General features: G+C 43.1%; 4 protein-coding genes across 17 annotated transcripts in view; 1 reads left to right on the top strand and 3 right to left on the bottom strand.

Annotated features, from left to right (window-relative positions):
• The window catches only part of agap1 (ArfGAP with GTPase domain, ankyrin repeat and PH domain 1), a 100,734-nt gene extending 95,971 nt beyond the window's left edge, over positions 1-4,763 (bottom strand). For both annotated transcript variants that reach the window (XM_058616961.1, XM_058616971.1), the window contains exon 1: positions 3,475-4,763. In XM_058616961.1, the coding sequence (XP_058472944.1) occupies positions 3,475-3,637 (163 nt within the window). In that variant the 5' untranslated portion in view covers positions 3,638-4,763. The remainder of the gene's footprint in view (positions 1-3,474) is intronic.
• Positions 4,764-5,866: 1,103 nt separating this feature from the next.
• Positions 5,867-7,204, bottom strand: LOC131451302 (fas apoptotic inhibitory molecule 1-like). 2 transcript variants are annotated; one of them, XM_058622291.1, is made up of 4 exons: positions 7,071-7,204; positions 6,402-6,630; positions 6,249-6,298; positions 5,867-6,119 (listed from the first exon to the last, which is right to left on the bottom strand). In XM_058622291.1, the coding sequence occupies exons 1-4, from the start codon at positions 7,185-7,187 to the stop codon at positions 5,970-5,972; spliced, it is 546 nt and encodes a 181-aa protein (XP_058478274.1). In that variant the 5' UTR covers positions 7,188-7,204; the 3' UTR covers positions 5,867-5,969. The 2 variants fall into 2 exon arrangements, with proteins under 2 accessions (XP_058478274.1, XP_058478275.1); XM_058622292.1 differs by having other exon boundaries at positions 6,402-6,626; positions 7,071-7,201.
• A 15-nt stretch (positions 7,205-7,219) lies between these two features.
• Positions 7,220-24,638, bottom strand: part of LOC131451215 (ras-related protein ralB-B-like) — a 130,313-nt gene continuing 112,894 nt past the window's right edge. For 2 of the 12 annotated variants that reach the window (XM_058622289.1, XM_058622290.1), the window contains 5 exons: positions 11,842-12,141; positions 11,541-11,749; positions 11,269-11,443; positions 10,478-10,592; positions 7,220-8,409 (listed from right to left, as the gene is read on the bottom strand). In XM_058622289.1, the coding sequence (XP_058478272.1) occupies positions 10,485-10,592; positions 11,269-11,443; positions 11,541-11,749; positions 11,842-11,955 (606 nt within the window). In that variant the 5' untranslated portion in view covers positions 11,956-12,141 and the 3' untranslated portion in view covers positions 7,220-8,409; positions 10,478-10,484. Of the gene's footprint in view, positions 8,410-8,632; positions 8,721-10,477; positions 10,593-11,268; positions 11,444-11,540; positions 11,750-11,841; positions 12,142-13,191; positions 13,420-24,638 lie in introns of those variants that run through there. The other 10 variants (XR_009236161.1, XR_009236167.1, XR_009236114.1 and 7 more) reach the window with 10 other exon arrangements.
• On the top strand, positions 14,970-23,031 carry LOC131451199 (inhibin beta B chain-like). The gene is made up of 2 exons (XM_058622285.1): positions 14,970-15,908; positions 20,964-23,031. The coding sequence occupies exons 1-2, from the start codon at positions 15,494-15,496 to the stop codon at positions 21,737-21,739; spliced, it is 1,191 nt and encodes a 396-aa protein (XP_058478268.1). The 5' UTR covers positions 14,970-15,493; the 3' UTR covers positions 21,740-23,031.

Genomic DNA, 24,638 nt, shown 5'->3' with positions numbered 1-24,638 from the left:
AATTGTTCAGATTTTTCTTCAATGTGAATATTCCGTTTAAAAATAAAGAAATATTTAAAAATGAATATTTTTTAGTTTGTAGACAAAACAAGACACTGAAGATTTTCTCACATTTCATGGTACAATAAAAATAATTGTATGTTGCAGTCGTGTTCACATGGACGTTCTACTCTATTCTATTCTTACATAATTATGCAACTTAAATAGAACATATGGTCAATTATAAAAATCTCTACAAAGAAAATGACAATGATTTTTTTATGTTCCCTTTAAACCACACAACTACACTTCAGGACATAAAACTCTAAAATCATGGGATTGACATTTATTTGCGGTTCGTTTTCTGGCTCTTTGCTCGTGTTTTAATCAGTTTTGTGAACAGTAGCCGTGCAAACGTCACAGAGTCGTATCTGCCATCATGTGTGTGTCAGGTAAACTCCCTGACTTTTATCTGCGTCTGTTCTACAGACCACGGGTGGCTCCGGTGGGGATTGAACCTCAAACCATGTTGGTCTGCGTGCCTTGCTCTCTCCCATGTCAAACCCTGAATACGACTGGAGTCTCATCAGAGTCGGCACAAACCACTGAAACCTGAGAGTGAACATTACTGAGAGAGAGAGAGAGAGAGAGAGAGAGAGAGAGAGAGAGAGGATACACACACACACACACACACCCTCGAGGAACAACACACACACACACAGACGGTGGCTAAGTGGGTCACATGGTGCGTTCACTGACTGTAGGCAGCTAAACTGAGACAAAAGCAGTGGAGACAAAGGCCGCAGTGAAGAGGAGACACTTGTGTTAGTGATAAAGAGAAAAGACCGATTCAATCTTTTATTCAGATCCTACTTTTCAACACGTCCACGTTCACCGACAACCGGCGCTTTTTTAAATTTCTTATCCAAACAAAGTCAAAGTCGACTCTGCACACACTGGTGATTTACGACCACTGTTGGACAGTTATGACATGAAGACATCCCTGTGTATGTGAGACACTAAGGCTACAACCATTGATTGGTTATTATTTGACCATAAAGGGCTGAAAACTGAATTATACGAGTTCCTACAACATTTATGTTTAAAACAATTATCGAAGAAGACGTGACAGACTATAATAAACAATTAAACTAAAATCCACCTTCAACAAGTGGATCTTTGTGACACTGAAATAGTTCTGTAATTCACTTACGGCACAGATTTGCAATGAGCTGCAGCCATTGTGTTATTTCAAACAGATTTGTTGTTCTGCTCCATTTCAGACGCAAACTGACTGACATCACCGATCAGGCTTCACAGTCTGACGCTTCTATGGGGAAATATGTTTAATTACTGCTGTGAACGTCAAGTGTTTCTTGTCCTGTGGAGATGCTGGCGGCAGGAACTGAAAACTGAGAGCGCTCCGTCTGAAACCTGATCTAATATCAGATGTCTGAGAGGAAACAGCATTACAAACTAGGGGTCGAGGGATTATTGACCTGGTCGATATTAAGAGATATGAAGCTGCTGCTTCGACGGACAACAATGTGGAGCCTCTCACTGCTAAATATGAATCTGTAAACAGTGTTCTTGATGTACATTAAAAGCCCTTAAACAGCATTTTGTGTTGGAGATTGTAAAATGTTGAAATATATTTTTACTGTGAATTTGTGTCAGTTCCAAATATCAGTTATCGGTCTCATTAACTAGTAATGATCAGTATCGATATTGTCCTTCAAAAAGAGAATATCAGTCTAACCCTAGTCCAACATGTGCAGATGTGGTTTATCTTCTTTTTTACTGTTTCCTGTCCAGTGCTCTAAACTATACGTCCTCCTCCTCCTCCTCCTCCTTCTCCTCTTCCTCCTCCTGCTGCTGCTGCTGCTGCTGTTGACTGATTTCTACCTTCTGCAGAAAGTGGGTCAGTGTCACCTGGCTGCCTGGACTTTCATCAATCCTCACACACACACACATGCAAATGAGTCCCCACAGCAGCAGCAGCAGCAGCAGCAGCAGCAGCAGCAGCAGCAGCAGCGGACGAGGGGAGACATGAGTCACGGCCCCGGAACAAGGCCCAGTCTCAAAAAGCGGCTGAGAACAAGTGACGACTTATTTACCAACACACGGTATTCTCACGGCAGCGTGTTGACCTGTTGTGTCACATGACGTGAATGAGTGACACTTGCAGATGTGCAGCCAGAGGTGAAGAGAATACTGTGACAGCAGCAGCAGCAGCAGTAGCAGTAGCAGTAGCAGTAGAGTCTGTGCTGCTGTTATTTTGGGTCACTTCCAGCATGAATGTGAGCAGAGTGAGTCACCGACACTGTGAGCCTGAGAATTCAGGAAATCTAACCAGTCACTGCTCAGACTGCTGTGTTACATGAGAGCAAGCTGTCACTGATGTACTTCTGTCTAATCCTGATTCACTTCATGTTCCCCAAAAAACACTCATCCACACCAGACCCCATTCATTTTAGTCCAAATTTAGCAGAAAGGCATAAACATCCACGACAAAACTCAACTGCAGTGATTTCGTCTACAAACTCATTGAAGTTTGGCACAGACACTGGGCCACACTGTTTTTGGTCGATGTAAGCAGAGACACAACAAAACACAACACAAACTTCACAGCAACTCAATCTGGTTCTTACTGTCATATCAACAAGTGACACCACAACCATTTCATAAAGATAAATACGCGTCATATGACAAAACAGCATTAGGATACTAAGTACCAATAATTGAAGTGAATCACACGGCCGGCTATGACGGACCAGGTGACATTGATGCCAAAAGCCATCTCCAGACAAAGAGAACAGCAGTAATTACATATTACATACACATGTACAGGAAGTATCCACAATTGTTTCTTTGAAAGAGACAAAGCAGCAGACTCGGTCTGCCTTTATACTCCTCTATACTCCTTAGCTAATGAAATAAAATTGACAGAGAGCTTTCGGCTTGGTGAGCGACACAGGGCTGAATTTGCACGTTTCCACGGTGTTTTTGTGATCACAGTGATGTTATTACAGTGTTACAGTCGCGTGTAAACACTCAGCTGTGCTTCTATAAGCAGAGAAATAAACGATGACTGGTATATTTGGACTAAATGACTGTCTGATGGTGACAGAGGTTAAATTAAAGAGAGAGTTCATCTAAACCTAACATCAGCAGTTTTCCAAAACATGGCCACCTCCCGCTGTTACAGATTCAGAACTATGACGTGATGAATGAGAATCTTTACTCACATCTGACTACAAACATGTGACCCTGCAGCAACCATCACCATCATCTTCATCACTTCACCTGCATTTTCTGCATGAGATTCTCACACTATGCACTTAAAATAATACATTTCCTTCTAAAGAAGTACCTGTGACGTCATGTGAACATTGAAAACACACCAGTGAATCAGTGTAAATCAGTTTCTGGATTGTTTATACATGTAAGGATGTACAGAGGTCTTCACCTGAGTCGGCCCCGCCCCCTTCTTACCTTCGATGGCGATGACATGCTCCCGGATCTGGTTCTGCAGCAGCGGCTCCTCCACGCGCTCCAGCAGCTCGTAGATGGAGTAGATGTTCGGGTGCACGGACTCGAACCTCTGGATCTCTGATCTGATGGCGGCCGAGTTGGCCAGATGCTGCTGGTAGTTCATGGCTGGATCCCAGGGGAACACCAAGAATGTATCCCACAGATGGCGAGGAAGAGGTGATGATGAAGGTGATGGAGGAGGGTAAACAGGAAGGTGGCAGCTGTGACCTTTTGCTGCAGTAACAAGTGAATTTCCCTCTATGGAGGGATTGAATCAGTAAGAGGGGGGAAACCCTGTTAAATCATGTTTTAGCACCGTTCCCAGGTGAAATGCCGCTATATCAAAGGCATTAAAGTGCCTTCATTCTCCTCAACATCCTCCAATTAAACAAATATCTCCGGGCTGCTGCTGCTGCTGCTGCTGGTGCCCACAGAAGGCAGCTGTTCCCAGTGGTGTCCCAGCTCCTGACTCCGGTGTGCGGCAGTAGGAGCACCGCCTCCCCATACTCCGCACACTCAACACGGGTTAGAAAGTCACTTCTTCGGGTTTAATATTATTTTGAAATTAGTGTCATAACTGAGCGGACAAGCAGGATAAAAAACGGCCCTTTTGCCAGGTGGCTGATGCTAGCTGTCGAATGCTAACTAGCTGTAGTTTTCAGGATAAAAATAAACGGCCTTAATGCTAGGTGGCTAACGCTAGTCGGCTACTGCTAACTAGCCGTAGCTTCCAGGGTAAAAATAAACTGCCTTGTTGCTAGGTGGCTGAAGCTAACGGCTAATGATAGCTACATGTAGCTTCCATGCCAAAGAAGGAGGAGGGGGGAAACAAGGAAAACTGACCGTTTTTGTTATGTTAAAGTCGGCTTTCCATAGCGACAGGGTGCGCAGCTGAAGCCCCGGAGAGGGGGCGTTTATTCGGCTGTAAAATTATCATAAAGTGAGGTAGGAGCTGGAGCCAGCAGCGGCGACTTCTTCATAAACAGTCCGTGGGTCGTGGTGGGGAACTGGGATGCCAGTTCCCGTCCGTCCCTCCGTTCTCTCGTCTCCGGTACAAAATGACGTCCTCGGTCAATTAAAGCCCAGCGGCGGGAAGGCAGAGGAGCGCGTGCGGTTCCAGAGTGTAGCCAGGTACTTTGAAAATGATGCTGTGTTTCTCACAGGTGCGTCCCGCGCGCCGTCCCCGCTCCCTGAGTGCAGCTGGTGCTGAGGTCCATCATGCCGTGAACACCGGAGCTCAGTGAGTGAGAGTCCCACACGGGGACGTCATGACGTCAAGGCGTTTCCTCCTACACACGGCGAACAGTGCGAATTCCGGTGTTTGGTTTCAAAATAAAAGCAGAATGACGTACCAAACAAAAAAGTTTTTGTTTCATTTTTGTATATGTTATAAGTATACATACTGGACGTGCTAAACAATTATGTTCAATATGGGGCATTAACACGTATAATATCATTAATAATCATAATGTTAAATTTCAATGCAAGGGTGAAAACCTTAACAACTTCTTAGTGTTTTTTGATTTGAAAATGATTAAATTGTTCAGCTGTTATTAAGTCATGAATCATGTTGTCTGTCAGAAAACAAGAAAAATAAACAACCATGAAATACACTATGGTACTATCAACCTGCTTTTGAAGACTACAATTTTTACAGTGGTTCTCAATTATTTTCTGTCATGCCCCCCCTTGAGAACAGAATTCTTTTCACGCCCCCCCCGAATTGAAATACTATTGAGAACCTGATAATATTTATCTGTATAAATCACTGTATGAGTTGTCCCGCCCTGCCTCTCACACACCCCCCCCCCGACACCTCACCGCGCCCTCCCCCAGCTGAGCCCACTCCACTGTTAGAGAAGTACTGAATTATAATAATATAAAAACACAAATTCAACAGTTGATAACTTGTTTAATGGTAGTTTTAACATATATATATATAAGCAGTAAATGTCCTGTCAACTTAGCTCGAACATACATTTGAATTTTACGACAAAGTGACTTGTTTTATTCACACTAAAGTTCCGTTTGCTAAAAATTAAGACATACATCATTGACACTCATTTTCCCGTGACTGAGGTTTTGAAGTGACGTTTAAGGCTTGAGCTTTTATTTTGAAGACTAAACTGCTCTACATCCGGTTTTCTTCTCTTCCATTGCTGTGTACTTGACGCAGCCGCATTCACGATGTGAGTTGTTGCGTGAAAGGTGCGCAAAGACTGACGCAAAAATGTCTATTAATCTGATTTACTCACATAAATGTATTTTTATAAATAATTTTAATATAATTCTTGAATAAGTGCAGAGTTCCTTCAAAATAAAGTAAAGTTACGACGCACTAAACAGGCAGAAATCAGACTTGATGCTTTTATTTTCTAATTTTATCATTAAAAACAACAACACCATGTGGAATAAAAAGGTTTTTGCAGCGTCAGAGTTACTTCCTGCTCACAGCATCAGTGTGAGGCAGCTGCAATCCTCTCTCCGTCCAGCAGGAGGTGGTGTACGACGCCGCTCTTCTTCCTGCCGCCACTCGTGGCTTTGATGCAGCACTCGTGTTCCCGCAGCGTGAAGCTCGTCTCTGTGCCGTCGTCCACGAACTCTCCCTGTGGACACAAGACGCAGACGACTCCCATCCAAACATGTCTTAATTTTCACCTCACTTTTTTAGCACACCTAGCTGAGCTTTAAATGAATGGATGACGTCAATAATGTTTATATTTTCATATTTTTACCGTTGTGTCCATTTTCTGTCCGTTACACCAAACATCCATCGTGTCCTTTTCTGTTAGAGAAACATAAACAACAGTCTCTATGTTATGAATTATTATTAGCTTCGAGTGTTACTGGCTTGACTCCTCCCCCTGACTCCTCCCCCTGGTCCTCACCCAGCACCACCCTGCACTCCTCTCCGTCCACGCTCAGCAGCCACGTCTTTGTCGTCTGGGCCCGCTGGTCAGTGAACTTCTGCAGGCTCCGCCCACCCACCTGCAGCGTGTACTCGTAAGCGAAGCCGCCGACCGCCTCGATGGTGATGTTGGCTTTGGTGTTGGCTCCTCCCACTGTGAATGCTTCCTTTCCAACCAGCTTGAACATCCAGTCTTTCCTGATGACTTCCTGTCACAGAGATGGCTTTTATTTTGAAAGTGTTATCCTAAACTTTAGTAAAAGTACACAAAGAAAAAGTTTGGTAAAAGTTTCACATTTGGTACATCCCACACCAAACCCCATAGAGAAAACCAGTGATTTTAGCTGGTGGGGACACAGGAGCTGCTGGTCTACTGCTGCCTCTTGTGGTCACTTTGTGTCACTGAGATAAATCTTAATGAAGGATTTTAAATGCCGGATTTCAAATTTTATTAAATAAGACATTTGAACTTAGTGATGGAGGCAGCAGTGGATCAACAACTCCTGTGTGCTGTGATGTTAAAATCACTGATTTTCTCTATGGGCTTTGGTGTGGGAGAGTGAGTGGTTTTTTCTAGAGCCGAACAAAACACATTTGATCTTAAAGTAGTTGAATTTTCACTGTCAGTGACACAGGTGAAGACTCTCACCTGTCCGTTGATGTAAACAACGCGTTTCCCTGAGGTTGTCCCGTGAGCAAACTCGATCCTGTAAACGCCGTCGCTCAGCTCCACCTCCCATGTGGCGACCACGTCGTCACTCAGCATCTCTGCTGATGCTGTTTCTGCTGATGTTTCTGCTGATGTTGTTTCTGCTGATGCTTCTGCTCGTCTTCAGGACGTGACGAGGTGAAGGTTCAGAGGAGCAGGAGAAACATCTCCTCCATCGCCCCGGGCAACAGGCTCTGCAGCACTGAGGTGTCCACTCAGCAGCAGGTGTATTACTGTAAGAGGTTTAGCTGCCTGCAAAGCTGACACACACACAGTCAAAGTAAACCTAAACAAAGAAAAGGAGTCAGTTAAAAACAAGCATGGGACCTAAACTTGAGTGAGCTTATAGTTTACCAAAAATAAAATCACATCATTGAAAATATTGACATTTTCTTTGATAATTTTGTTTTAAACTCCATAAACCTGCACTAAAGTTTTTATCTTAACATGAGTTTTCTGCAGATGGTGAACAGTGTCTTTCAGAAATTTAACACTTACTTTTTTCCCTCTGTATGTCATCAAATGATAGCGCCTCCTAGTGTCCCTTCAGCTTTGAAAATGACTGACACATTAAATACTGTACGTCTATGACAGTAAGAGCCATTTTTGTCCCCTCTCCACCCAAATAAAGTCAACCTGGAGCTGCAAAAAAACCTATTTGACCGTTAAAATTAAGACATCACGTATAAAGTTTTTTGATACATAACTATATATATATTATATTTAAAGAACTACAAAACCAAAACTGTTGACATTTCATTACTGTATGGAGCTGCGTGTGTCTTTATTAAAACTGAGATTTTCATCAAAATAGATCCATAGATTACAGATTAAACTGAGAATGAGCTACGTTATATTTACTATTTTAGTGAAAACGTTTAAATTGTGATTTACATGCTTATTTATTTTCATTACTTTCTTTAGAATGTACATTTTTTTGTACAAGAGTTAACACATAATGTTTGTTTACATTAGATTATAAAACGTTAGGTGATAAATCATATCTGTGTGTGTGTGTGTGTGTGTGACGGGGCAGGTCAGACCAGCTGCACCTGTTTGTCGTCGTCATCTGATACGAGCTCAGGTGAGATCACATCAACCTGTGGTGAAACGATGACGTCATCATCATCATCACGTTCCTTTTAAAGATTTGAACATAACATACGAGTGAGGTCAGAGGTCACCGTTCTCTCCCGCAGCTGAAGCCTAAAGGTCAGACTGGTCTCCGTCTCGTGTTGTCATGGTAACCACCTCCTCCTCCACCTTCTTCTCTCAGTGGCTGAGGTGATGAAAGAAAGTGGAGAGAATATTTTTGAAAAGGTTTAAAGGTCAGTGTCAGGATAAAAAATCAATAATGAATCATCAGTGAGGTTTTATTTTATATTAAAAAAATTATATTATCTTTAAAACGGGTGATTAATTTTCTTCAAACTGACTTATTCATTAATCAGATGATTGAAATTTGAAATTATTTATTAAACATGCTAAATGACATGTAAAACCTCAGCTTTGTTTGTCCTGAAAACTTGACGTATGGCGCCATCTGGTGGCCACGCCCCCACATCAACTGAAGAATGATCTTCTCTCTACCTGTGATTTAAACATGTTTGTATTTAATACTGTTGTTTTTTTAATGTCAGGAAGTAAATCTATCTCACCAGATTTTCAAGTTAAAAGCCTTTGAATTTGTCAAAATTAATCAAGTGTTCCAAGTCTCATTTCCTATTTATTTTTCAATGTTTTAACTGTTGGAGGGTGAATAAATTCATGGTTTAGATTTAAATTAACCCTAAATAAATGTTTTATGACAGAATCAATTCAGTTTTGTTTGATATTTCTTCTTTTTTCATATTAAAATGTGTTATTTTTGTTATGGATAATCTTTTATGAAAATAATAATAATAATCGGCTCGATTGATACCGGCACAAAAGGGGGAAAAAAAGACTGATCAATATCTTTTATTATCAAATGGATACAAGGTTGTCTCTCTCACACTCACATGCGCGCACACACAAACGCAGACACACGCACACACACAGACACACACACACACACACACACACAGTGTTCAACAGCAGATCCCTTTGAAAATCTTCAGATTATAAATTACACTTGTGTCTGTGAAGCAGGTGAACAATAAAGTTTGATACAAAGGAGTGTATGAAGTGTCGTTACATATCAGGAATGTGAGAAAACAACAAAACAAGAAAAACTAACAAATAAAAATAACGTTGGATTAAACTAAGTTTTTGGCTTCTGAAAAACAGCAGAGGTCAAAGGTTGGCAAACGACACAGGATGTTTCACTCTGGCACTGTTCACAAAGTATCTGTTGTTTGTGTTGTTGCTGCTGCTGCTGCTGCTGCTGCTGCAAGGAGGAAGTGGTCATCAGAACATGGATGCTGTGTCTTTGATTGTCATTTAAAAAATGAGAAAAACCACAGCAGCACCACAGCTGTGACGGTTAACTGACCGTTAACTGGAAACATGTCATTGTTTTCATTGTTCCTCTTTGGTTTAACAGGAAGTTAGGACGTCTGCACTGTTTCAAGCTGACGTGAATGAACGTGAATGAACCTTCCTCATGAGCGGGGAATCAGTGTTTTAGTGTTTGAAAAAAATCCTTTTGAGAAAACCACAACACTTTTTCACTCTCCCACACCAAAGCCCAGAGAGAAAATCAGGGATTTTAACATCACACACACAGGAGTTGTTGATCCACTGCTGCCTCCATCACTAAGTTCAAATGTCTTATTCTTTGAATTCGGCTTTTAAAATCCTTTGTTTAGACTAACTTCAGTGACACAAAGTGTCCACACGAGGCAGCAGTAGTCTAAAGTCACTGGTTTTCTCTGAGCTTTGGTGTGGGAGAGTGAGTGGTTTACAAACTTCACTTTCCTGTTGGAAAAGTCTGTCTCACAGTGAGATAAAGACGTGAACATGTTCTGAAGACATCGTAGAATCAGGCTCACGTAGATTTGACATCATCTACTTGATTTATCTAATGAGTATGTTGTGGTTTTTGCACGTGTGTGGACACGATGGTGGTCACGTGGTTTTCTCATTGACTATTATTATCATTGAAAATAAGTGAGTACAAGTAAATGGTCGTTAGTGATCACACAGAGCAGTGTGTGTCATAAAGAGGAAGCAGCAGCAGCACAACAGAAGTGAGAATCCTGTCATGTGACCATCATTACATGCAGTCACCTTTTCCTTTCATTTTGATTTTATAGATTAAAATAGATTTTTTTTTAATGATATAAATCTGCCGTCTGCTGCTTTCATTATTATAGATATTATTATTATTATTATTGTTATTATTGTTGGTGTTGGCACAGCGTCACCTCCAGGTCACAGGATGCAGCAGCGCTTCTTCTTCTTCTTGCCGCTGGGTCCGTTCTTGTCTTTGCTCTCGGCCATTTTCTTCTTGCGCACCTCCCTCATGAGGTCGAAGAACACCTGAGAGAAGAGGAGGGACAGGTAAATGAGGGGGGCGGAGTCAGCCTCAGGCAGGCGGGCAGGGGAGGAGACAGCAGCGTGTTTGAACATGATGATGATGTTTGAGTAAGAACCTGCACAGAGACACTGCACCACCTTCACACCAGTCACAAATATTATACATATAAATAATTACACTTTTTTACACTTATTTACAAATCTGCTGAGTTTGACCTTTGACTCAAATCTCATCAAATCGTCTTTAAATAGCAGTTTCTACAAAGAACTGAGATAACGTGTGTGTTTGTGTGTGTGTGTGTACTAACATGTTAAAAGTCAGATTCTTGGTTGGACTAAGACAATAACTTGGTTTTCTGAAAGTCACACAACATAAACATGTTAGTCTGACTAAAATCGAGCTAGTCTTAGTCAGACTAACATATCTGGATAATGTGAGTCATAGTCCGATTACTCCTGCATGCGTACGCTTAGTCAGATGGGAGTCGGACTCTGTGTTCTGCACATACACCAAAATGTCCTCCCCGGAAGTAGAAGGAGACGACATATAAACTGCGGCGGCGTCTTTCTTCAGACAACGCGACAACCACAAGTTCAATTCTGACAAACACCACAAAGTCTGGAGCATCCTTCCTTCAAAGATCGTGTCCCTTGAAGGTTGTGACATGGCGTGTCCTACCTTGTCGACGTTAGCTCTCGTCTTAGCGGACGTCTCTACGTACTGGACGCCCCACTCGCCGGCCTTCCCAGTGGCCTCGTCCGCGGACACCTGCCGCCGCTCCTCCAGATCCGACTTGTTCCCCACGACGAGCAGAGGGATCGCCTCCTCCTCCTTCACCCGCAGGATCTGCTCCCTGATAGAACAGAAATAGATAAACCACCCCCACAGACGTTACAGTGGTTCAGTCCAAAAAAACCATGTCGCGATATGAAGCCGGCGTGTTGATGGACCTGAACTCGGATGTGGCGGTGAAGGACTCGTGCTCTGTGATGGAGAAGACCAGCAGGAAACCTTCTCCACTGCGGAAGTAGTTGTCCCTGATGGCAGCGTAGTCCTCCTGTCCCGCCGTGTCCAGGATGTCGATCTGGACGTCCTCCCCGTCCAGCACCACCTTCTTCCTGTAGCTGTCGGCCTTGGTCGGCTCGTAGTCTTCCACGAACTGTGACCAGAGAAGAGAAGCGGGTCATTGTCGAGAAACAGGAAGAACAACAGGGTTTGGAAACAGGAAAAGGGGCGGTCCTAAAGTCTCACCTCGTCGTACATGAACTGCAGCGTGAGGGCGGACTTTCCCACGCCGCCACTGCCCACCATGATCACCTTATGAAGAACCAGGGACGTCTGGTTCTTGTTCTTACCGGACGCCATGATTCTGGTCTACGTCAGTCCAACAGCTCACAGCGCAGACCCACTACTGCAGACCAGAACCAGGAGAAACCAGGAGAAACCAGGAGAAACCAGGAGAAACCAGGAGGAACCTGGAGGAACCTGCAGGAACCTGGACCAAGAGGAACCAGGAGAAACCAGGAAGGACTCAGAAGGACCCGGAGGAACCTGGAAGAAATTGAAGATTAATTTATAATCTCATGAACATCATAAACACAGTAACTGTATCATCTGTACATTCATATAAAAAGCCAGAAAGAAAAAAAATCAATTAACTGATCATTAATCAAACATTATTGATTCATGGACACCTGATTATCACAGGAAATCAGTCATTAGATAAAAGGTCCAACTATTTTGATAATTGATGAATTACTTTTTTAATGTAAATAAGTTCTGTTTTCCAGAAAAACTGAAAATCTTTGGTTTATTTGAGGACAACATCAAACAATCGTCACCTTATCGATTAATGAAGAAAATAATCAACAGATTAAATCAATGACGATGAAAAAGATTAACCATGCTGCAGGGTGAAAACACCTTGTGTTTACAGAGTAAACAAACTGTGTTAACACTGTAAACAACTACTTTCACCATTGATTACTGTGTCGATTTATCCATGAAATGAAAAAGAAACCACAACAAATTCATATTTAAAATCCCAGGATAGTTTAAATAATCCCTCACACTGATCGATAAATGATCAGAGTGGTTGGCGGATCATTGATTAATCGATAGATCGCTGCAGTTGTAAACAGAATGACCTCTGCTGCCCTCTGTCCTGTAGTAAAGGATACAAACAGCAAAGCAAAGCAACTCCATGACTGACACTTTAACTGTCACACTCACACGTCACAGACTGACTGATGACGTCACACAGCACAACTATTATGTGATAATAAAACAGAGAAGTGTGTGTGTGTGTGTGTGTGTGTGTGATCACAGCTGTCAGCTACAAACTACAGGACACTCTACAGACTCCTCTGTTCCCGCCTCCAGCTCAAACCCCGCCCCTGATTGGTGAGTGCAGTGCCCAGGCCTCGCTCTGATTGGCTGTTCACGCTGTCGCTCTCTGTGCTGGGCGCTAGCCACTGAAGCAGCGACAGTTAAACGCTTTTTCTCCCCCCACCACCCCCCGACATTAAAACACGTCCGTGCGGAGACGCTACGACAAACACGTACGCGTTAAAGTGCGCAGTGGAGAAAGCGCTGACTCACCCGCTAACGTGTGTGTGCGGCAGCCGCTGAACAATCCGCCATTAAGCGACGCTAATGTGAGAGAAAAGTTCCACAAGTTTGAAGACAGACGCTGCTGCTGCCCCACCTTACAACCGGACTCTCACCAAGATCGTCTATGTACGAGAGGACCAGTCACTCTGCGGCTGTAAACAGGAGCACGGAGTCACCGCTCACACCAACACACATCGAGGTCACCGGAAAACACACACGAGTGATACATCATCACGTTTTACCTCCTCTCAGCGTGAGGTTGATACTGTTAACAGGATATGACGTCACGGAATTCCTCATTTGTCTCGTGTATTATAATTTATCTGTAATTTAAATATTTAAATATTAAAGTACACGTATTTGCATAAAACTAACAGCGAAACTATTTTCAAAATAAAAGTTTATCTATGTACAAAAACCGGTGTAGTTCTTTATAAATACATTCATTACAAAACATTTAATTTATTTAATAAAAGGTTAATAGTTTATTTTCATATCCATGTGTAAATATGTATTTTTTAATTTTCGTAAACCTATTGTTAATTATTTGCATAAACATTTTATTGATGATTAATTTACACATTTTAAATTGTTAAAGTTAATAATGACCACGTTTTACTTGCATATAATTTTTTTTTTTTAGGAATTTATATATAAAACCTCATAGTTCATGTATAACGTATTTATTTGTTAAAATTCGTTTATTTCGACATGAGTGCCATAATAAGCACAGGAAGTAAAACAAAAGACCTGTTAAAAGATGAATTCTGCTATTTTCAGATACTTTTGTAATACCCATACTTGGACAAAAGATGGCGCTGTTTCATCACTTTGTCCAGGGCTGCTCGCAGAGGAGCTCAGTGACAGATGATGGTCATTTAACTGAGCACACACATCGTTTACACTCAGCTCTCACCTGTTTCTGCACTTCCTGTTGTTTTGCTTTATGATAATGAGCAACTGACAGGTCAAAGGTCACTGCAGCTGCACCTGTCTGGCGTGGAGCTGATTTGTTTCTAAAGTTTTAACTAACAAATATTGTAGTTGAGGACGTGCTGTGGTGCTGCAGACACTCATTAGTCACATTTGACTACAGAGGCTGCAGCTGTTTGGATGCATGTGGACATTTATATTTATGTTTATTAATAATACAGTGATTAAAACTAACAAACATGGAAAGATGAGGTGTCCACATCTTCAGGCATTTTAAGAACATGTTCACGTCTTTATCTCACTGTTAGGCAGACTTGAAGTTAGTAAACCGCTCACTCTCCTACACCAAACCTCATAGAGAAAATCACAGCAGAGTTGTTGATCCACTGCTGCCTCCATCACTAAGTTTAAATGTCTTATTTTGTAAATCCGGCATTTGAAGTTCAGATTTACCTCAGTGACACAAAGTGTCCACACGAGGCAGCAGTAGACCAGCAGCTCCTGTGTCCCCGCCAGCTAAAATCACTGACTTTCTCTATGGACTTTGGTGTGGGAGAGTGAGTGGTTTACAAACTTCTGTTCTTTCTTTCTTTCTTTTCTCTCTATGATACGTGTCTAATAATCTGCATTATTTCAAAATAAAGGCCTCTTTGTCTGCCTGTGTATAATGCAATCTGGGAATTCCTTCAGGAATAATTCAGTGATTTCTCCCCAGGGAGCGGGGTTATTAACACCGCCCCTCCTCCTCCTCCTCCACATTAGGCCCGCCCCCCTGACCGTCACCCTGTATATAAAAGTTGAGTGTGTGTCGCGGGTGCAGAGTGTCAGACACGGCAGCATGGAGACGCTCCTCTCTGGCTCTGGTGCACCTCCCTCTCCTCCTCATCTTCATCTTCATCGCCTCCCACTGCGGCTCAGTGGGAGTGAGGATCAGCGTTGTGTGGACTGAAGATGATGGTGATGAAGGACCTGATGATGAAGTTCTTCCAGAGTGTGTGTGGAGAAGGTTCCAGCAGGGTTCGGGTTCTGGTGTTCTCACGCTGCTGCTGCCGCTGATGCTGATGATGATGATGAAGATGATGATGTGGATTATAACTTTGAACTGATGATAATTGTTGAGATCATGGCACGTGCTGTGTGTGTGTGAAACTTGTCCAAAGTGCGGGACATTTGATGTTGAGACATTTGCAGCAGAGTCTTCCTCTCAAACATGTGATCAAACATCTTCATCACTGAGTGGAAACAAAGCGCAGCAGCGTCACGTGCGGATTTTCTACCTGTTCTTCTTCCACTTTATGACTTTGACTCAAACAGCAGAGGGAAAACGCTTTTCTTTCTTCTCCTCCTCGGACAGAAAATGAGGAGCTGTCTGTTCCGGCTCTCACTCCTCCTCCTCCTCTTCCTCCTCACCTGCGTCCTCTCCATCCGCGGCACCGCTGCGCCCGCCACCGAGGCTGAGGCGCACGCGGCGCCGCGGGAAACCTGCGCGTCCTGCGGCGGCGCGTCGCAGCCCGCGGACGCCGAGTCCGCGCGGATGAACGTGGACTTCGTGGAGGCTGTGAAGAGGCACATCCTGAGCCGGCTGCAGATGCGGGACAGACCCAACATCACGCACCCGGTGCCGAAGGCGGCCATGGTGACGGCGCTGCGGAAGCTGCACGCGGGGAAACTGCGGGAGGACGGACGCGTGGAGATCCCCAACCTGGACGGACACGCGATGAGCAACGAGATTCTGGAGGAGAGCTCCGAGATCATCAGCTTCGCTGAGAAAGGTGAGGCTGAGGATGATGAAGATGATGTCTGTGATCACCTGATTTAACTTTGACTAACTTCAAACTTAATCCATCATAGATTCTGCTTTTGTCAGATTAAAGTTAGAGATGAAGCAGAGCACAAGACACAATCTGACCCAGGACCCGCACTTTTAAAGGGTTAGTTCAGGGTTTTTATGTTACATGTTAAGTATGTGTATCAGAATTCAGTGTCTGTGGAGACAGACTGCAGAGTTTCAGCAGAGAAAACATCTTCATTCTTTCTGTTTGCAGGATTTTAAATATTTTCAGATGCCAGCGCTTTAAAGAGTCAACGTTCAATATGTTTATTATCATTTATACAGTAAATTAAAGTGAAAGAAACCTGAGAGTAAATAATTGATGAAGAGAAAACAGAGTAACACAATTTTCACTGATCTGTTAACATGTTAATTATTTATAGAGCATTAAGAGGTTCTTCTGTCTCTAACATGCAGCACATTGACTTCTGCATGGATAAAATAACAGAAATATTCCTTTAAACACTTCAGTATTTTTTTTTGTTTTTGAGGAAAATTTTGGTTAAAAAAAAAAGTGAGAAATCAGAAAAAACAGGAACTGTTCCTTTAATCTCTGTTAACACACAGGTCTGTGTGTGTGTGTGTGTGTGTGTGTGTGTGGGAACATGCTGATGTTGAACAGATGTTGGGTCTGAGAACCCGCCAAAATAAAAGCACTGAGCATACGTGTGTGTATTGTGAGGTTCTCTTGTTTTCCTCTTTTGTTTGTTTGTCAACAAAAGTGAAATATGTTTATTTTCACATTTCTTTTTTATTCATTAGTTTTCAGAGATTTGATAAAAGTTGCTGTAACCTCGTTCTTTTGATCCAAAAATTGATTTGACAGTTTCAAGTATTTAATATTCAGGTTGTTGATTATTTTGTTTATAATAAAAGAGATAAAAGTGCTCTGTTGTAATGTTAGAAATTTAACTGTAAATGAATTGTGTAAAAACATAAGGAGGCTTAGTAACGTTACAAAGACATGAAAACATGTTACAAACTGTTACAGAACGTGTTGCTATGGATACATATTTTTATTTGTAAAGTGATCAAATAAAACTGCACTGGAATGACAGCTCCCCCTTGTGGCACTTTTAAATAAATCACTAGGACTGTATGTTGGTGATTCAGCATTTCATTAGCCTAATAGCCTAATAGCATGAGTCATTTCTTTGGTAATTGTGATATCTGCCTAACTTAACTGTCCTACCACTGCTGCATCACCCTACCTTATTCCCTACGTTCAAATATGACAACCATGGCAACCATGCTATTAGGCTAACGATTTTCTATGTAGTCCATGAAGGTCGTGACCTCTGTCTGTGGTGTCTGCTGTGTTGGTGTCTGCAGTGTGTGCAGTGCCTGTTGCTTTGGGTCTGTAGTGTAGTGTCTGTAGTGTCTGTGCTGTGGTGTCTGTGATGTGTGTAGTGTCTGTGATGTGTGTAGTGTCTGTGATGTGTGTAGTGTCTGTGGTGTCTGTGCTGTGGTGTCTGTAGTGTGGTGTCTGTGCTGTGGTGTCTGTGATGTGTGTAGTGTCTGTGGTGTCTGTGCTGTGGTGTCTGTAGTGTGGTGTCTGTGCTGTGGTGTCTGTAGTGTGGTGTCTGTGCTGTGGTGTCTGTAGTGTGGTGTCTGTGATGTGTGTAGTGTCTGTGGTGTCTGTGCTGTGGTGTCTGTAGTGTGGTGTCTGTGCTGTGGTGTCTGTGCTGTGGTGTCTGTAGTGTGGTGTCTGTGATGTGTGTAGTGTCTGTGGTGTCTGTAGTGTGGTGTCTGTGCTGTGGTGTCTGTAGTGTGGTGTCTGTGCTGTGGTGTCTGTGCTGTGGTGTCTGTACTGTGGTGTCTGTGCTGTGGTGTCTGTAGTGTGGTGTCTGTACTGTGGTGTCTGTGCTGTGGTGTCTGTAGTGTGGTGTCTGTGCTGTGGTGTCTGTGCTGTGGTGTCTGTAGTGTGGTGTCTGTGATGTGTGTAGTGTCTGTGGTGTCTGTGCTGTGGTGTCTGTACTGTGGTGTCTGTGCTGTGGTGTCTGTAGTGTGGTGTCTGTGCTGTGGTGTCTGTGCTGTGGTGTCTGTGCTGTGGTGTCTGTAGTGTGGTGTCTGTAGTGTGGTGTCTGTGCTGTGGTGTCTGTGCTGTGTGTGCAGAGCTGGTGTTGTTGGTGTGGGCCGAGGTTGTGCTCTCCCGCTGCGACCCTTTGAGTGAGGGATGTTTCTGTGTGTGGCCGCTGTGTTGAGGAGCTTCCACCTCGGCGTTGTGTGTTTGCCAGTTGGCCCAGTTTACGGCGCTGAGCGTCTGCCAGTCGAGGACATGGCACCAGGACAACACTCACACACTCACACCAACAGTTTACTCAGAGAAAGACACAGACACACACAGAGAGAAGAGAAGAGGGCTGAAAATGATCAACCACGCCACCTGCTTCACCCTAACACCCACTGTGTGTGTCTGTGTGTGTGTGTGTGTATTGATGGACGTGAATCATCATTGTTAATATTTCACGTGAGCGACTTGAAAATGCAGTGGAACTCACACCAACACACAGTCCTAGTGATTTATAACGATCTTATATAAGATTCTTGTTTTTCACTTTAGAAAATATGTATCCTGAGTGACACACATCTTTAAGTTTAGTTACATTTACATGTGGTCACGTTAAATACAAATGTAATATGGACACTTTTTGTAAATTACATTCTGTAGCATTTTTAATAATGCAACTACATTTTTTTGTAAATTAACAACATTCTATAACATATTTCAATGTAAATTTTTTGGAAAATTTTAATTTTTTGCAAAATACAGTTTTTGTAAAATCACATTCTGTAGCATGTTTTTGTGATGTAAACATTTGCATCATTTGTGTAACTTCTTTGGAAACAAGTACATTTTTTAAATAAGTTACATGTTTTTGAAATGTTTTAGGTACTTTTTTGTGATTTTAGTTATGAGACGAGGGAACTCAACCTTTGACCTTCACCAGCTCCATAAACTACATGAAAGTAAAGTTTTAAATGAACGTGGTGATGGTTTTAGGATGAAGACGCCAGTGAAACTGTGATGGTTTGCAAAAACAGCGAGGACTGTGTGTGTGTGTGTGTGTGTGTGTGTGTGTGTGTGTCCCCTCAGTATAAGGTCACAGCTTTTGTGTCGGCCGTCGTGCAGTCTGAATGCAGATCGACGACCTGAACTCTGCAGCCTGTGGCACCACATTATAATTCACTGTGTGTGTGTGTGTGTGTGTGTGTGTGTGTGTGTGTGTGTGTGTGTGATGTAAGATGTAATGACACACTCTGTACTGTACACTGAGGCTCCAGAGCAGTTTTGTTTGTTTACGGTTAAGGCGCAGAAAAACATTAGTGTGATATTTTTATGTGATATAAACATGGCATTTTCTGCCCTTTAAATTTAAAAAGAATATTTCAACAAAGGAAACTTAGGTTATTAGCGAATTAAACATGTGTTCATGTTTTCTTTTCCCAAATGTGAGGGCATGTGTTCAGATGAAATTAAACAAACAAAAAAGAACATTCTTTATTTAGTGACAATAAATAATAATTTATTTTAATTTAATTTAATTTAATTTAATTTAATTTAATTTAATTTAATTTAATTTAATTTAATTATTTTTGACAGAGAGTTATAAATAGTGGAAGTATCTGTAAATGTAAATATGTAAATCAGACAAACCTGTGAAGCAGGCTTTTATTTTGTAGCCACAGATTTCCAGTGAAGAGTTGAGGTTATTTTTAAACTTCCCGAGTATTAGAAATTAATTTGGGGAAGTGACTTGTGTGTCGTCACTGTGTGGTTTGGAAGTGGTTCTTCATCATCATCATCATCATCATCATCATCATCATCGCTATATCAGAAAAATAAGTCACGTAAGTTTCACACTCAGAGGGAATTGAACCTGCCGTGTCTTTGATCTCACACCGAGTGAGCGAGTGAGTGAGTGAGTCAGTGAGTGAGTGAGTGAGTGGAGGTTTTTGGCGTTTGATGGAAGAGGTGGTGACGGACGTGAACCACCCAGCAGAACACGGTCACCTGCTGCTGCTGCTGCTGCTGCTGCTGCTCTGTTTGCTCTCGAGTGTACGACAGTGTGTGAGTCCTCAGCTGCAGGTCGTGCGGTCGTGCTGAGTAATGACGGCAGATTAGTTCTCTGTGACGGACGAGCTTGTGCGTGTGGAGGCTCGTTCTGCTCGACTTCTACTTAGCTGTTAAATCTTCGACTCCGTGTCCTTTTTTTTGGGGGGGGGGGGAAACTGTCAATCTCTGTTCCTCTCACTCGACTTGGCTCAGAGTTCACGAGGTTCAGTCCTGATGATTAGCTCTGTGATGATCTTCTTCTCCTGGCAGCTGTCAATCAGCTCGTCCATGTGCACTGTCATTGATTGATTGATTGATTGATTATTGACCAGCTGTTCTGCGAGTACAAAGCTTGACGGCGTAGCGTCCTTGCACTTCTGATTTTGGAGGATCCCTCCTGGACTTTGAGAAGTTTTGACCGAAGTCAGTCAAAAATATGAGGATAATCTGCTGTTTGTTGTTCACTTGCATAGCTCACTTCCTGTGTCGGCTGAAGGACCACACCCACCTCTGCTGCGTCGCACTTGCTGTAAACGCACCTTTAGTTTTTATTAAGTTGGGAAAAATGAGGTGAGATCATAAACCTCGGTTGACCTGAGCTGCTGTTGACAAAATAAAAGCCTCACAGAGTTCACAGAAGCAGCTCATGTTTGTTCTCACGTCTTCACTCTCCCACACTCTTTGTAACAACAATTAGCCTCCTTAAGATCTCATTTTCAAGCAGCATTCAATGCTCAGCCTTTGAATCTTTATGCTCTGTTAACCCTCCTCCTGCTTCTCCTCCTCCTCCTCCTCCTCCTCCTCCTCCTCCTCAGTCCTTCAGGATAAGTTCCTCCCTGATCTGAGGCTGGAGCTGCTTTGTGTCTGTAACGTCTCTAAAGCCTTTACTGTAGTGTTGTGATGTTGTTCATGAATGTCTTTGTTGTGTTGTCTCCTCAGATGACATGGTGACCTCCAAGTCCAGCCTGTTCTTCCTCATCTCCAGTGAGGGGAACCAAAACCTCCACGCGTCCCAGGCCACGCTCTGGCTCTACTTTAAGCTCCTGCCGTCTGCGATGGAGGTGCGTCCACGGCGGAAGGTGACGGTGAAGGTCTACTACCAGGAGCCTGGCCTGGGCAGCAAGTGGAACCTGGTGGAGAAGCGGTTGGAGCTGAAGCGCAGCAGCTGGCACACCTTCATGCTGACGGACGCCGTGCGGTTGGTGTTCGAGAAGGGCGCCCGGCGGCAGAACCTGGACGTGCGCTGTGAAGGCTGCGAGGCGGAGAACGTGGTGCCGATCCTGCTCAACCACAACGACGAGTCGCACAGGCCCTTCCTAGTGGTGCAGGCGAGGCAGGTCGACAACAAGCACCGCATCCGCAAGAGGGGGCTGGAGTGCGACGGCAGCAGCAACCTGTGCTGCCGTCAGCAGTTCTACATAGACTTCCGACTCATCGGCTGGAACGACTGGATCATCGCGCCGTCGGGCTACTTTGGGAACTACTGCGAGGGGAACTGTCCGGCCTACATGGCGGGCGTTCCCGGCTCGGCCTCGTCCTTCCACACGGCGGTGGTGAACCAGTACCGCATGCGCGGCATGAGTCCGGGCTCCATGAACTCCTGCTGCATCCCCACCAAGCTCAGCACCATGTCCATGCTCTACTTTGACGACGAGTACAACATCGTGAAGCGGGACGTGCCCAACATGATCGTGGAGGAGTGCGGCTGCGCCTGAGTGTTTATTCTTCAAGTGGAACTGAGAAACTTCACGATATTACGTCAAAAAGATGAATATAGACAGAATATTTATGGACGGCAGAGAGACAAATGTGTGTCACACGCACATATCTACACGCACTCATGTACGCCTGCACAGAAACTTGTATATATATTTATGTTTGTTGATATATGTTTGTCATATTCTCTGCTGGAAGACTGTTTCTGATTCTGTCACCAAACTTCCAAAATCGCTAAATATCCACCTTTGGAAATCAATCAATGTCTAACGTTCTGTGAGGATAGGGTCGACGTACGTGAGCGTTTGTTAGAGTAGATAAACCTGTAAAAAGAAGAAGCCTTACACCAAGTCCATGATTTAACGATGCCTCTTTCAGGACGAGGAAAACTCGGGACGAGCACTGATGATGTCCCAACGTACGGCACTTGTGGACACGAGTCATGCTCACGCTTAGGCTAACTCTGTTCCACGATGTTTGGACGAATTCCCGAAGAAGAGTTTTTTTAGGAAGGTTCCTGTTGCAGGTGTTACATCTTCTGATTCTGGAATATTCTCTGTCCATCGTCTTGGTTTTTCCACCATCGCTACAGCATTTTAAGCATGATTATTGCCCAAAAGGTCAACAGTTTGCGTTTATTAGTGCGTCAGTGAACGACAATCAAGGCCGCGCCTCAGAGGCCTCAAGACCTTTCCACAAAAAAGTCATGCGTGCAGAGTCGCGACAAAGTTGTGATGCCGTCGTTTGTTTAGAGTCTTATTTCCCGGGTGTCGTGGAGCTCCGCCCATTTTCCTTCCACCATCATCGAGTCAGTCGCCTAATCCGACACAGTGACCGTCGTATCATACGATAAAAGATCCTGAAGTCTCAGTGAACTCAGCCTTAAGCTACAATCACGTTAGCAGCCACAAATCACATCAACGCAAAACACTTAAGTTTGGTCATGTGATCATAGTCTTATAGAATCCAACTCTTTATGAGGTTTCTGGTTTAAGATCATTTTAAAGATCAGTTCCCTTGAAACGTTTGTGGGGAACCACGCACCAAACTTCTCCACAGATAATAACCTTCAGATTTACAGCCAACAACTCAAACCAGGTCCAGATCAGTCCAGATCAGACCAGATCAGACCAGATCAGACCAGTCCAACAGTTCAGGAATTTTGCCACTTTCTCCACAGGTTTTCACTTTGACGGACCAAACTTCCAGTGACTGTTTCTAAATGTGGGTTAGTTCTAGGTTATAGCGTTTGTAAAAATAATTATGTATGGATGTTTGTTTGTTTGTTTTTTTTTTAAAAAGAAAAGAAGAAAGGATCTCCTTTAAGAAGTTGCTTGAATCAAAAATGATTTCACACGTCTTACATTTTATAGTCAAGGACAGTGAAAAGTTGCCATATTGCCCAGTTTAGTGACGACGACGCACACTTTGATGGATAGCACTTGCAGATTGAAATGCCTTTTGTGAGCCCTAGGTGGCGCACCACTGCCCTACAGTCCCTTAAAAAGAGAAAGAAGAAAGAAAAAGAAGAAATAAGTGCCGCATGAGCTATGCAATGTATAGAATAAGAACCCGAACACCAGACAAGCTGGATTTAAGCTCGAGTGACAAACGATCACCAATACTTGAAAAGTCAGAGTGGTGAGCAGGGGCAGAGTCAGCTCCGAGGCAGGAGGGGGCGCTGATGAGACATCAATGACTCAACTCAAAGATAATTTATTTTAATCTACAAAAGAATAATGTTTTCTTTCACTGCTTCTTTCTTTTCTAACCGAGATAAATCTCTCATGAGTAGAATTGTGGTGTTCCACAAGGCTCTGTTCTAGGCCCACTTTTTAAACAATGTTTCCAGTCAGTACCAACGCCAGAACTGCGACTTTTACACTGCAGGGACATTTTCATGCAGCCAATAGGAGTCAACTTATCGCAAGGAAAATGTGTGTAGTGTTTGTCTTCTGGATTTTTCCATGATTCTATATCAGTAAATTAAACACGTGACACGTTTATGTAATCATGTGACAGACACGATGGGAGTCTAAATAAGTGTGTCCCGGCGGAGTTTCTGTCTCCGCACGTTTGGCACCGAAACACACTTTGAGACACAGTTTGAAACTTCAGTCACTTTGAGGTTTTCAGGTTGAACAGCAGCAGCAGCAGCAGCAGCAGCAGCAGCAGCAGCAGCAGCAGCAGCAGCAGCAGCAGCACACACACACACACACACACCTGAGTTGTCCCCGCCTCCTGTCCGACCCCGACTCTGCTCGCCACTCCAATCTCTCACTTATTCTTTAAAGCGATCGCTTGTTAGAATATTTGCACTGAGGACTCGTAATAATAAAAATAATACTAATAATAATAAGAAGAAAATAAATAGAAACTGCCATTGAGTGAATAAATAAAGACATTATTTTTATAGGAGTAAAAATTGAGCTCTGTTCAAATGTATTATACCTAAATCATGGAACCAAAGAGGCCAGAGGTGGAGCTGTTGTTGTTGTTGTTGTTGTTGTTGTGAGGCCTAAACACTGTTATCAGGGTATAATATCAGTCCATTATCTGCTTAATCTCTTTTCTATTTTCTACCTAGACATGGATATTTCATATTTTTTCATCAGATTCCTTCAATATTCCTAGTTTTTCTTCTGTTTCTGTTGTTTTGTTAGCGCTTGTTCCAGAATCATCTGCAGGTGAAGGTGAAGCGGGCGCCATCTTTGTCTCTGTACAGTCCATAATGTAACATATGAATATGCTTTTCAAATATTTTTTGTCTTTTGTTATTGTTGAGAAATAAATGTTCTTATTACCAAACGTATGTGGGTGTGTGGGCGTATGTAAATGCTTCCGCAGCAGTGTTTACACATTTCTCCACGCTGTGATTCCCAGCGGGGAAAACTCCCT

Source organism: Solea solea, chromosome 2, assembly GCF_958295425.1.
Source record: "Solea solea chromosome 2, fSolSol10.1, whole genome shotgun sequence".
NCBI lineage: Eukaryota > Metazoa > Chordata > Actinopteri > Pleuronectiformes > Soleidae > Solea > Solea solea.
This window is presented reverse-complemented; position numbering and strand designations above follow the sequence as displayed.

Excerpts from the sequence above, each read along its gene's own strand:
- LOC131451199 (XM_058622285.1), top strand. The coding sequence starts at position 15,494 with ATGAGGAGCTGTCTGTTCCGGCTCTCACTCCTCCTCCTCCTCTTCCTC. Across the intron at positions 15,909-20,963 it reads CATCAGCTTCGCTGAGAAAG|ATGACATGGTGACCTCCAAG; the intron begins GTGAGGCTGAGG and ends TTGTCTCCTCAG.
- LOC131451302 (XM_058622291.1), bottom strand. The coding sequence starts at position 7,187 with ATGCTGAGTGACGACGTGGTCGCCACATGGGAGGTGGAGCTGAGCGAC. Across the intron at positions 6,299-6,401 it reads GGAGTGCAGGGTGGTGCTGG|AAAAGGACACGATGGATGTT; the intron begins GTGAGGACCAGG and ends TTTCTCTAACAG. Across the intron at positions 6,120-6,248 it reads GACAGAAAATGGACACAACG|GGAGAGTTCGTGGACGACGG; the intron begins GTAAAAATATGA and ends TTGTGTCCACAG.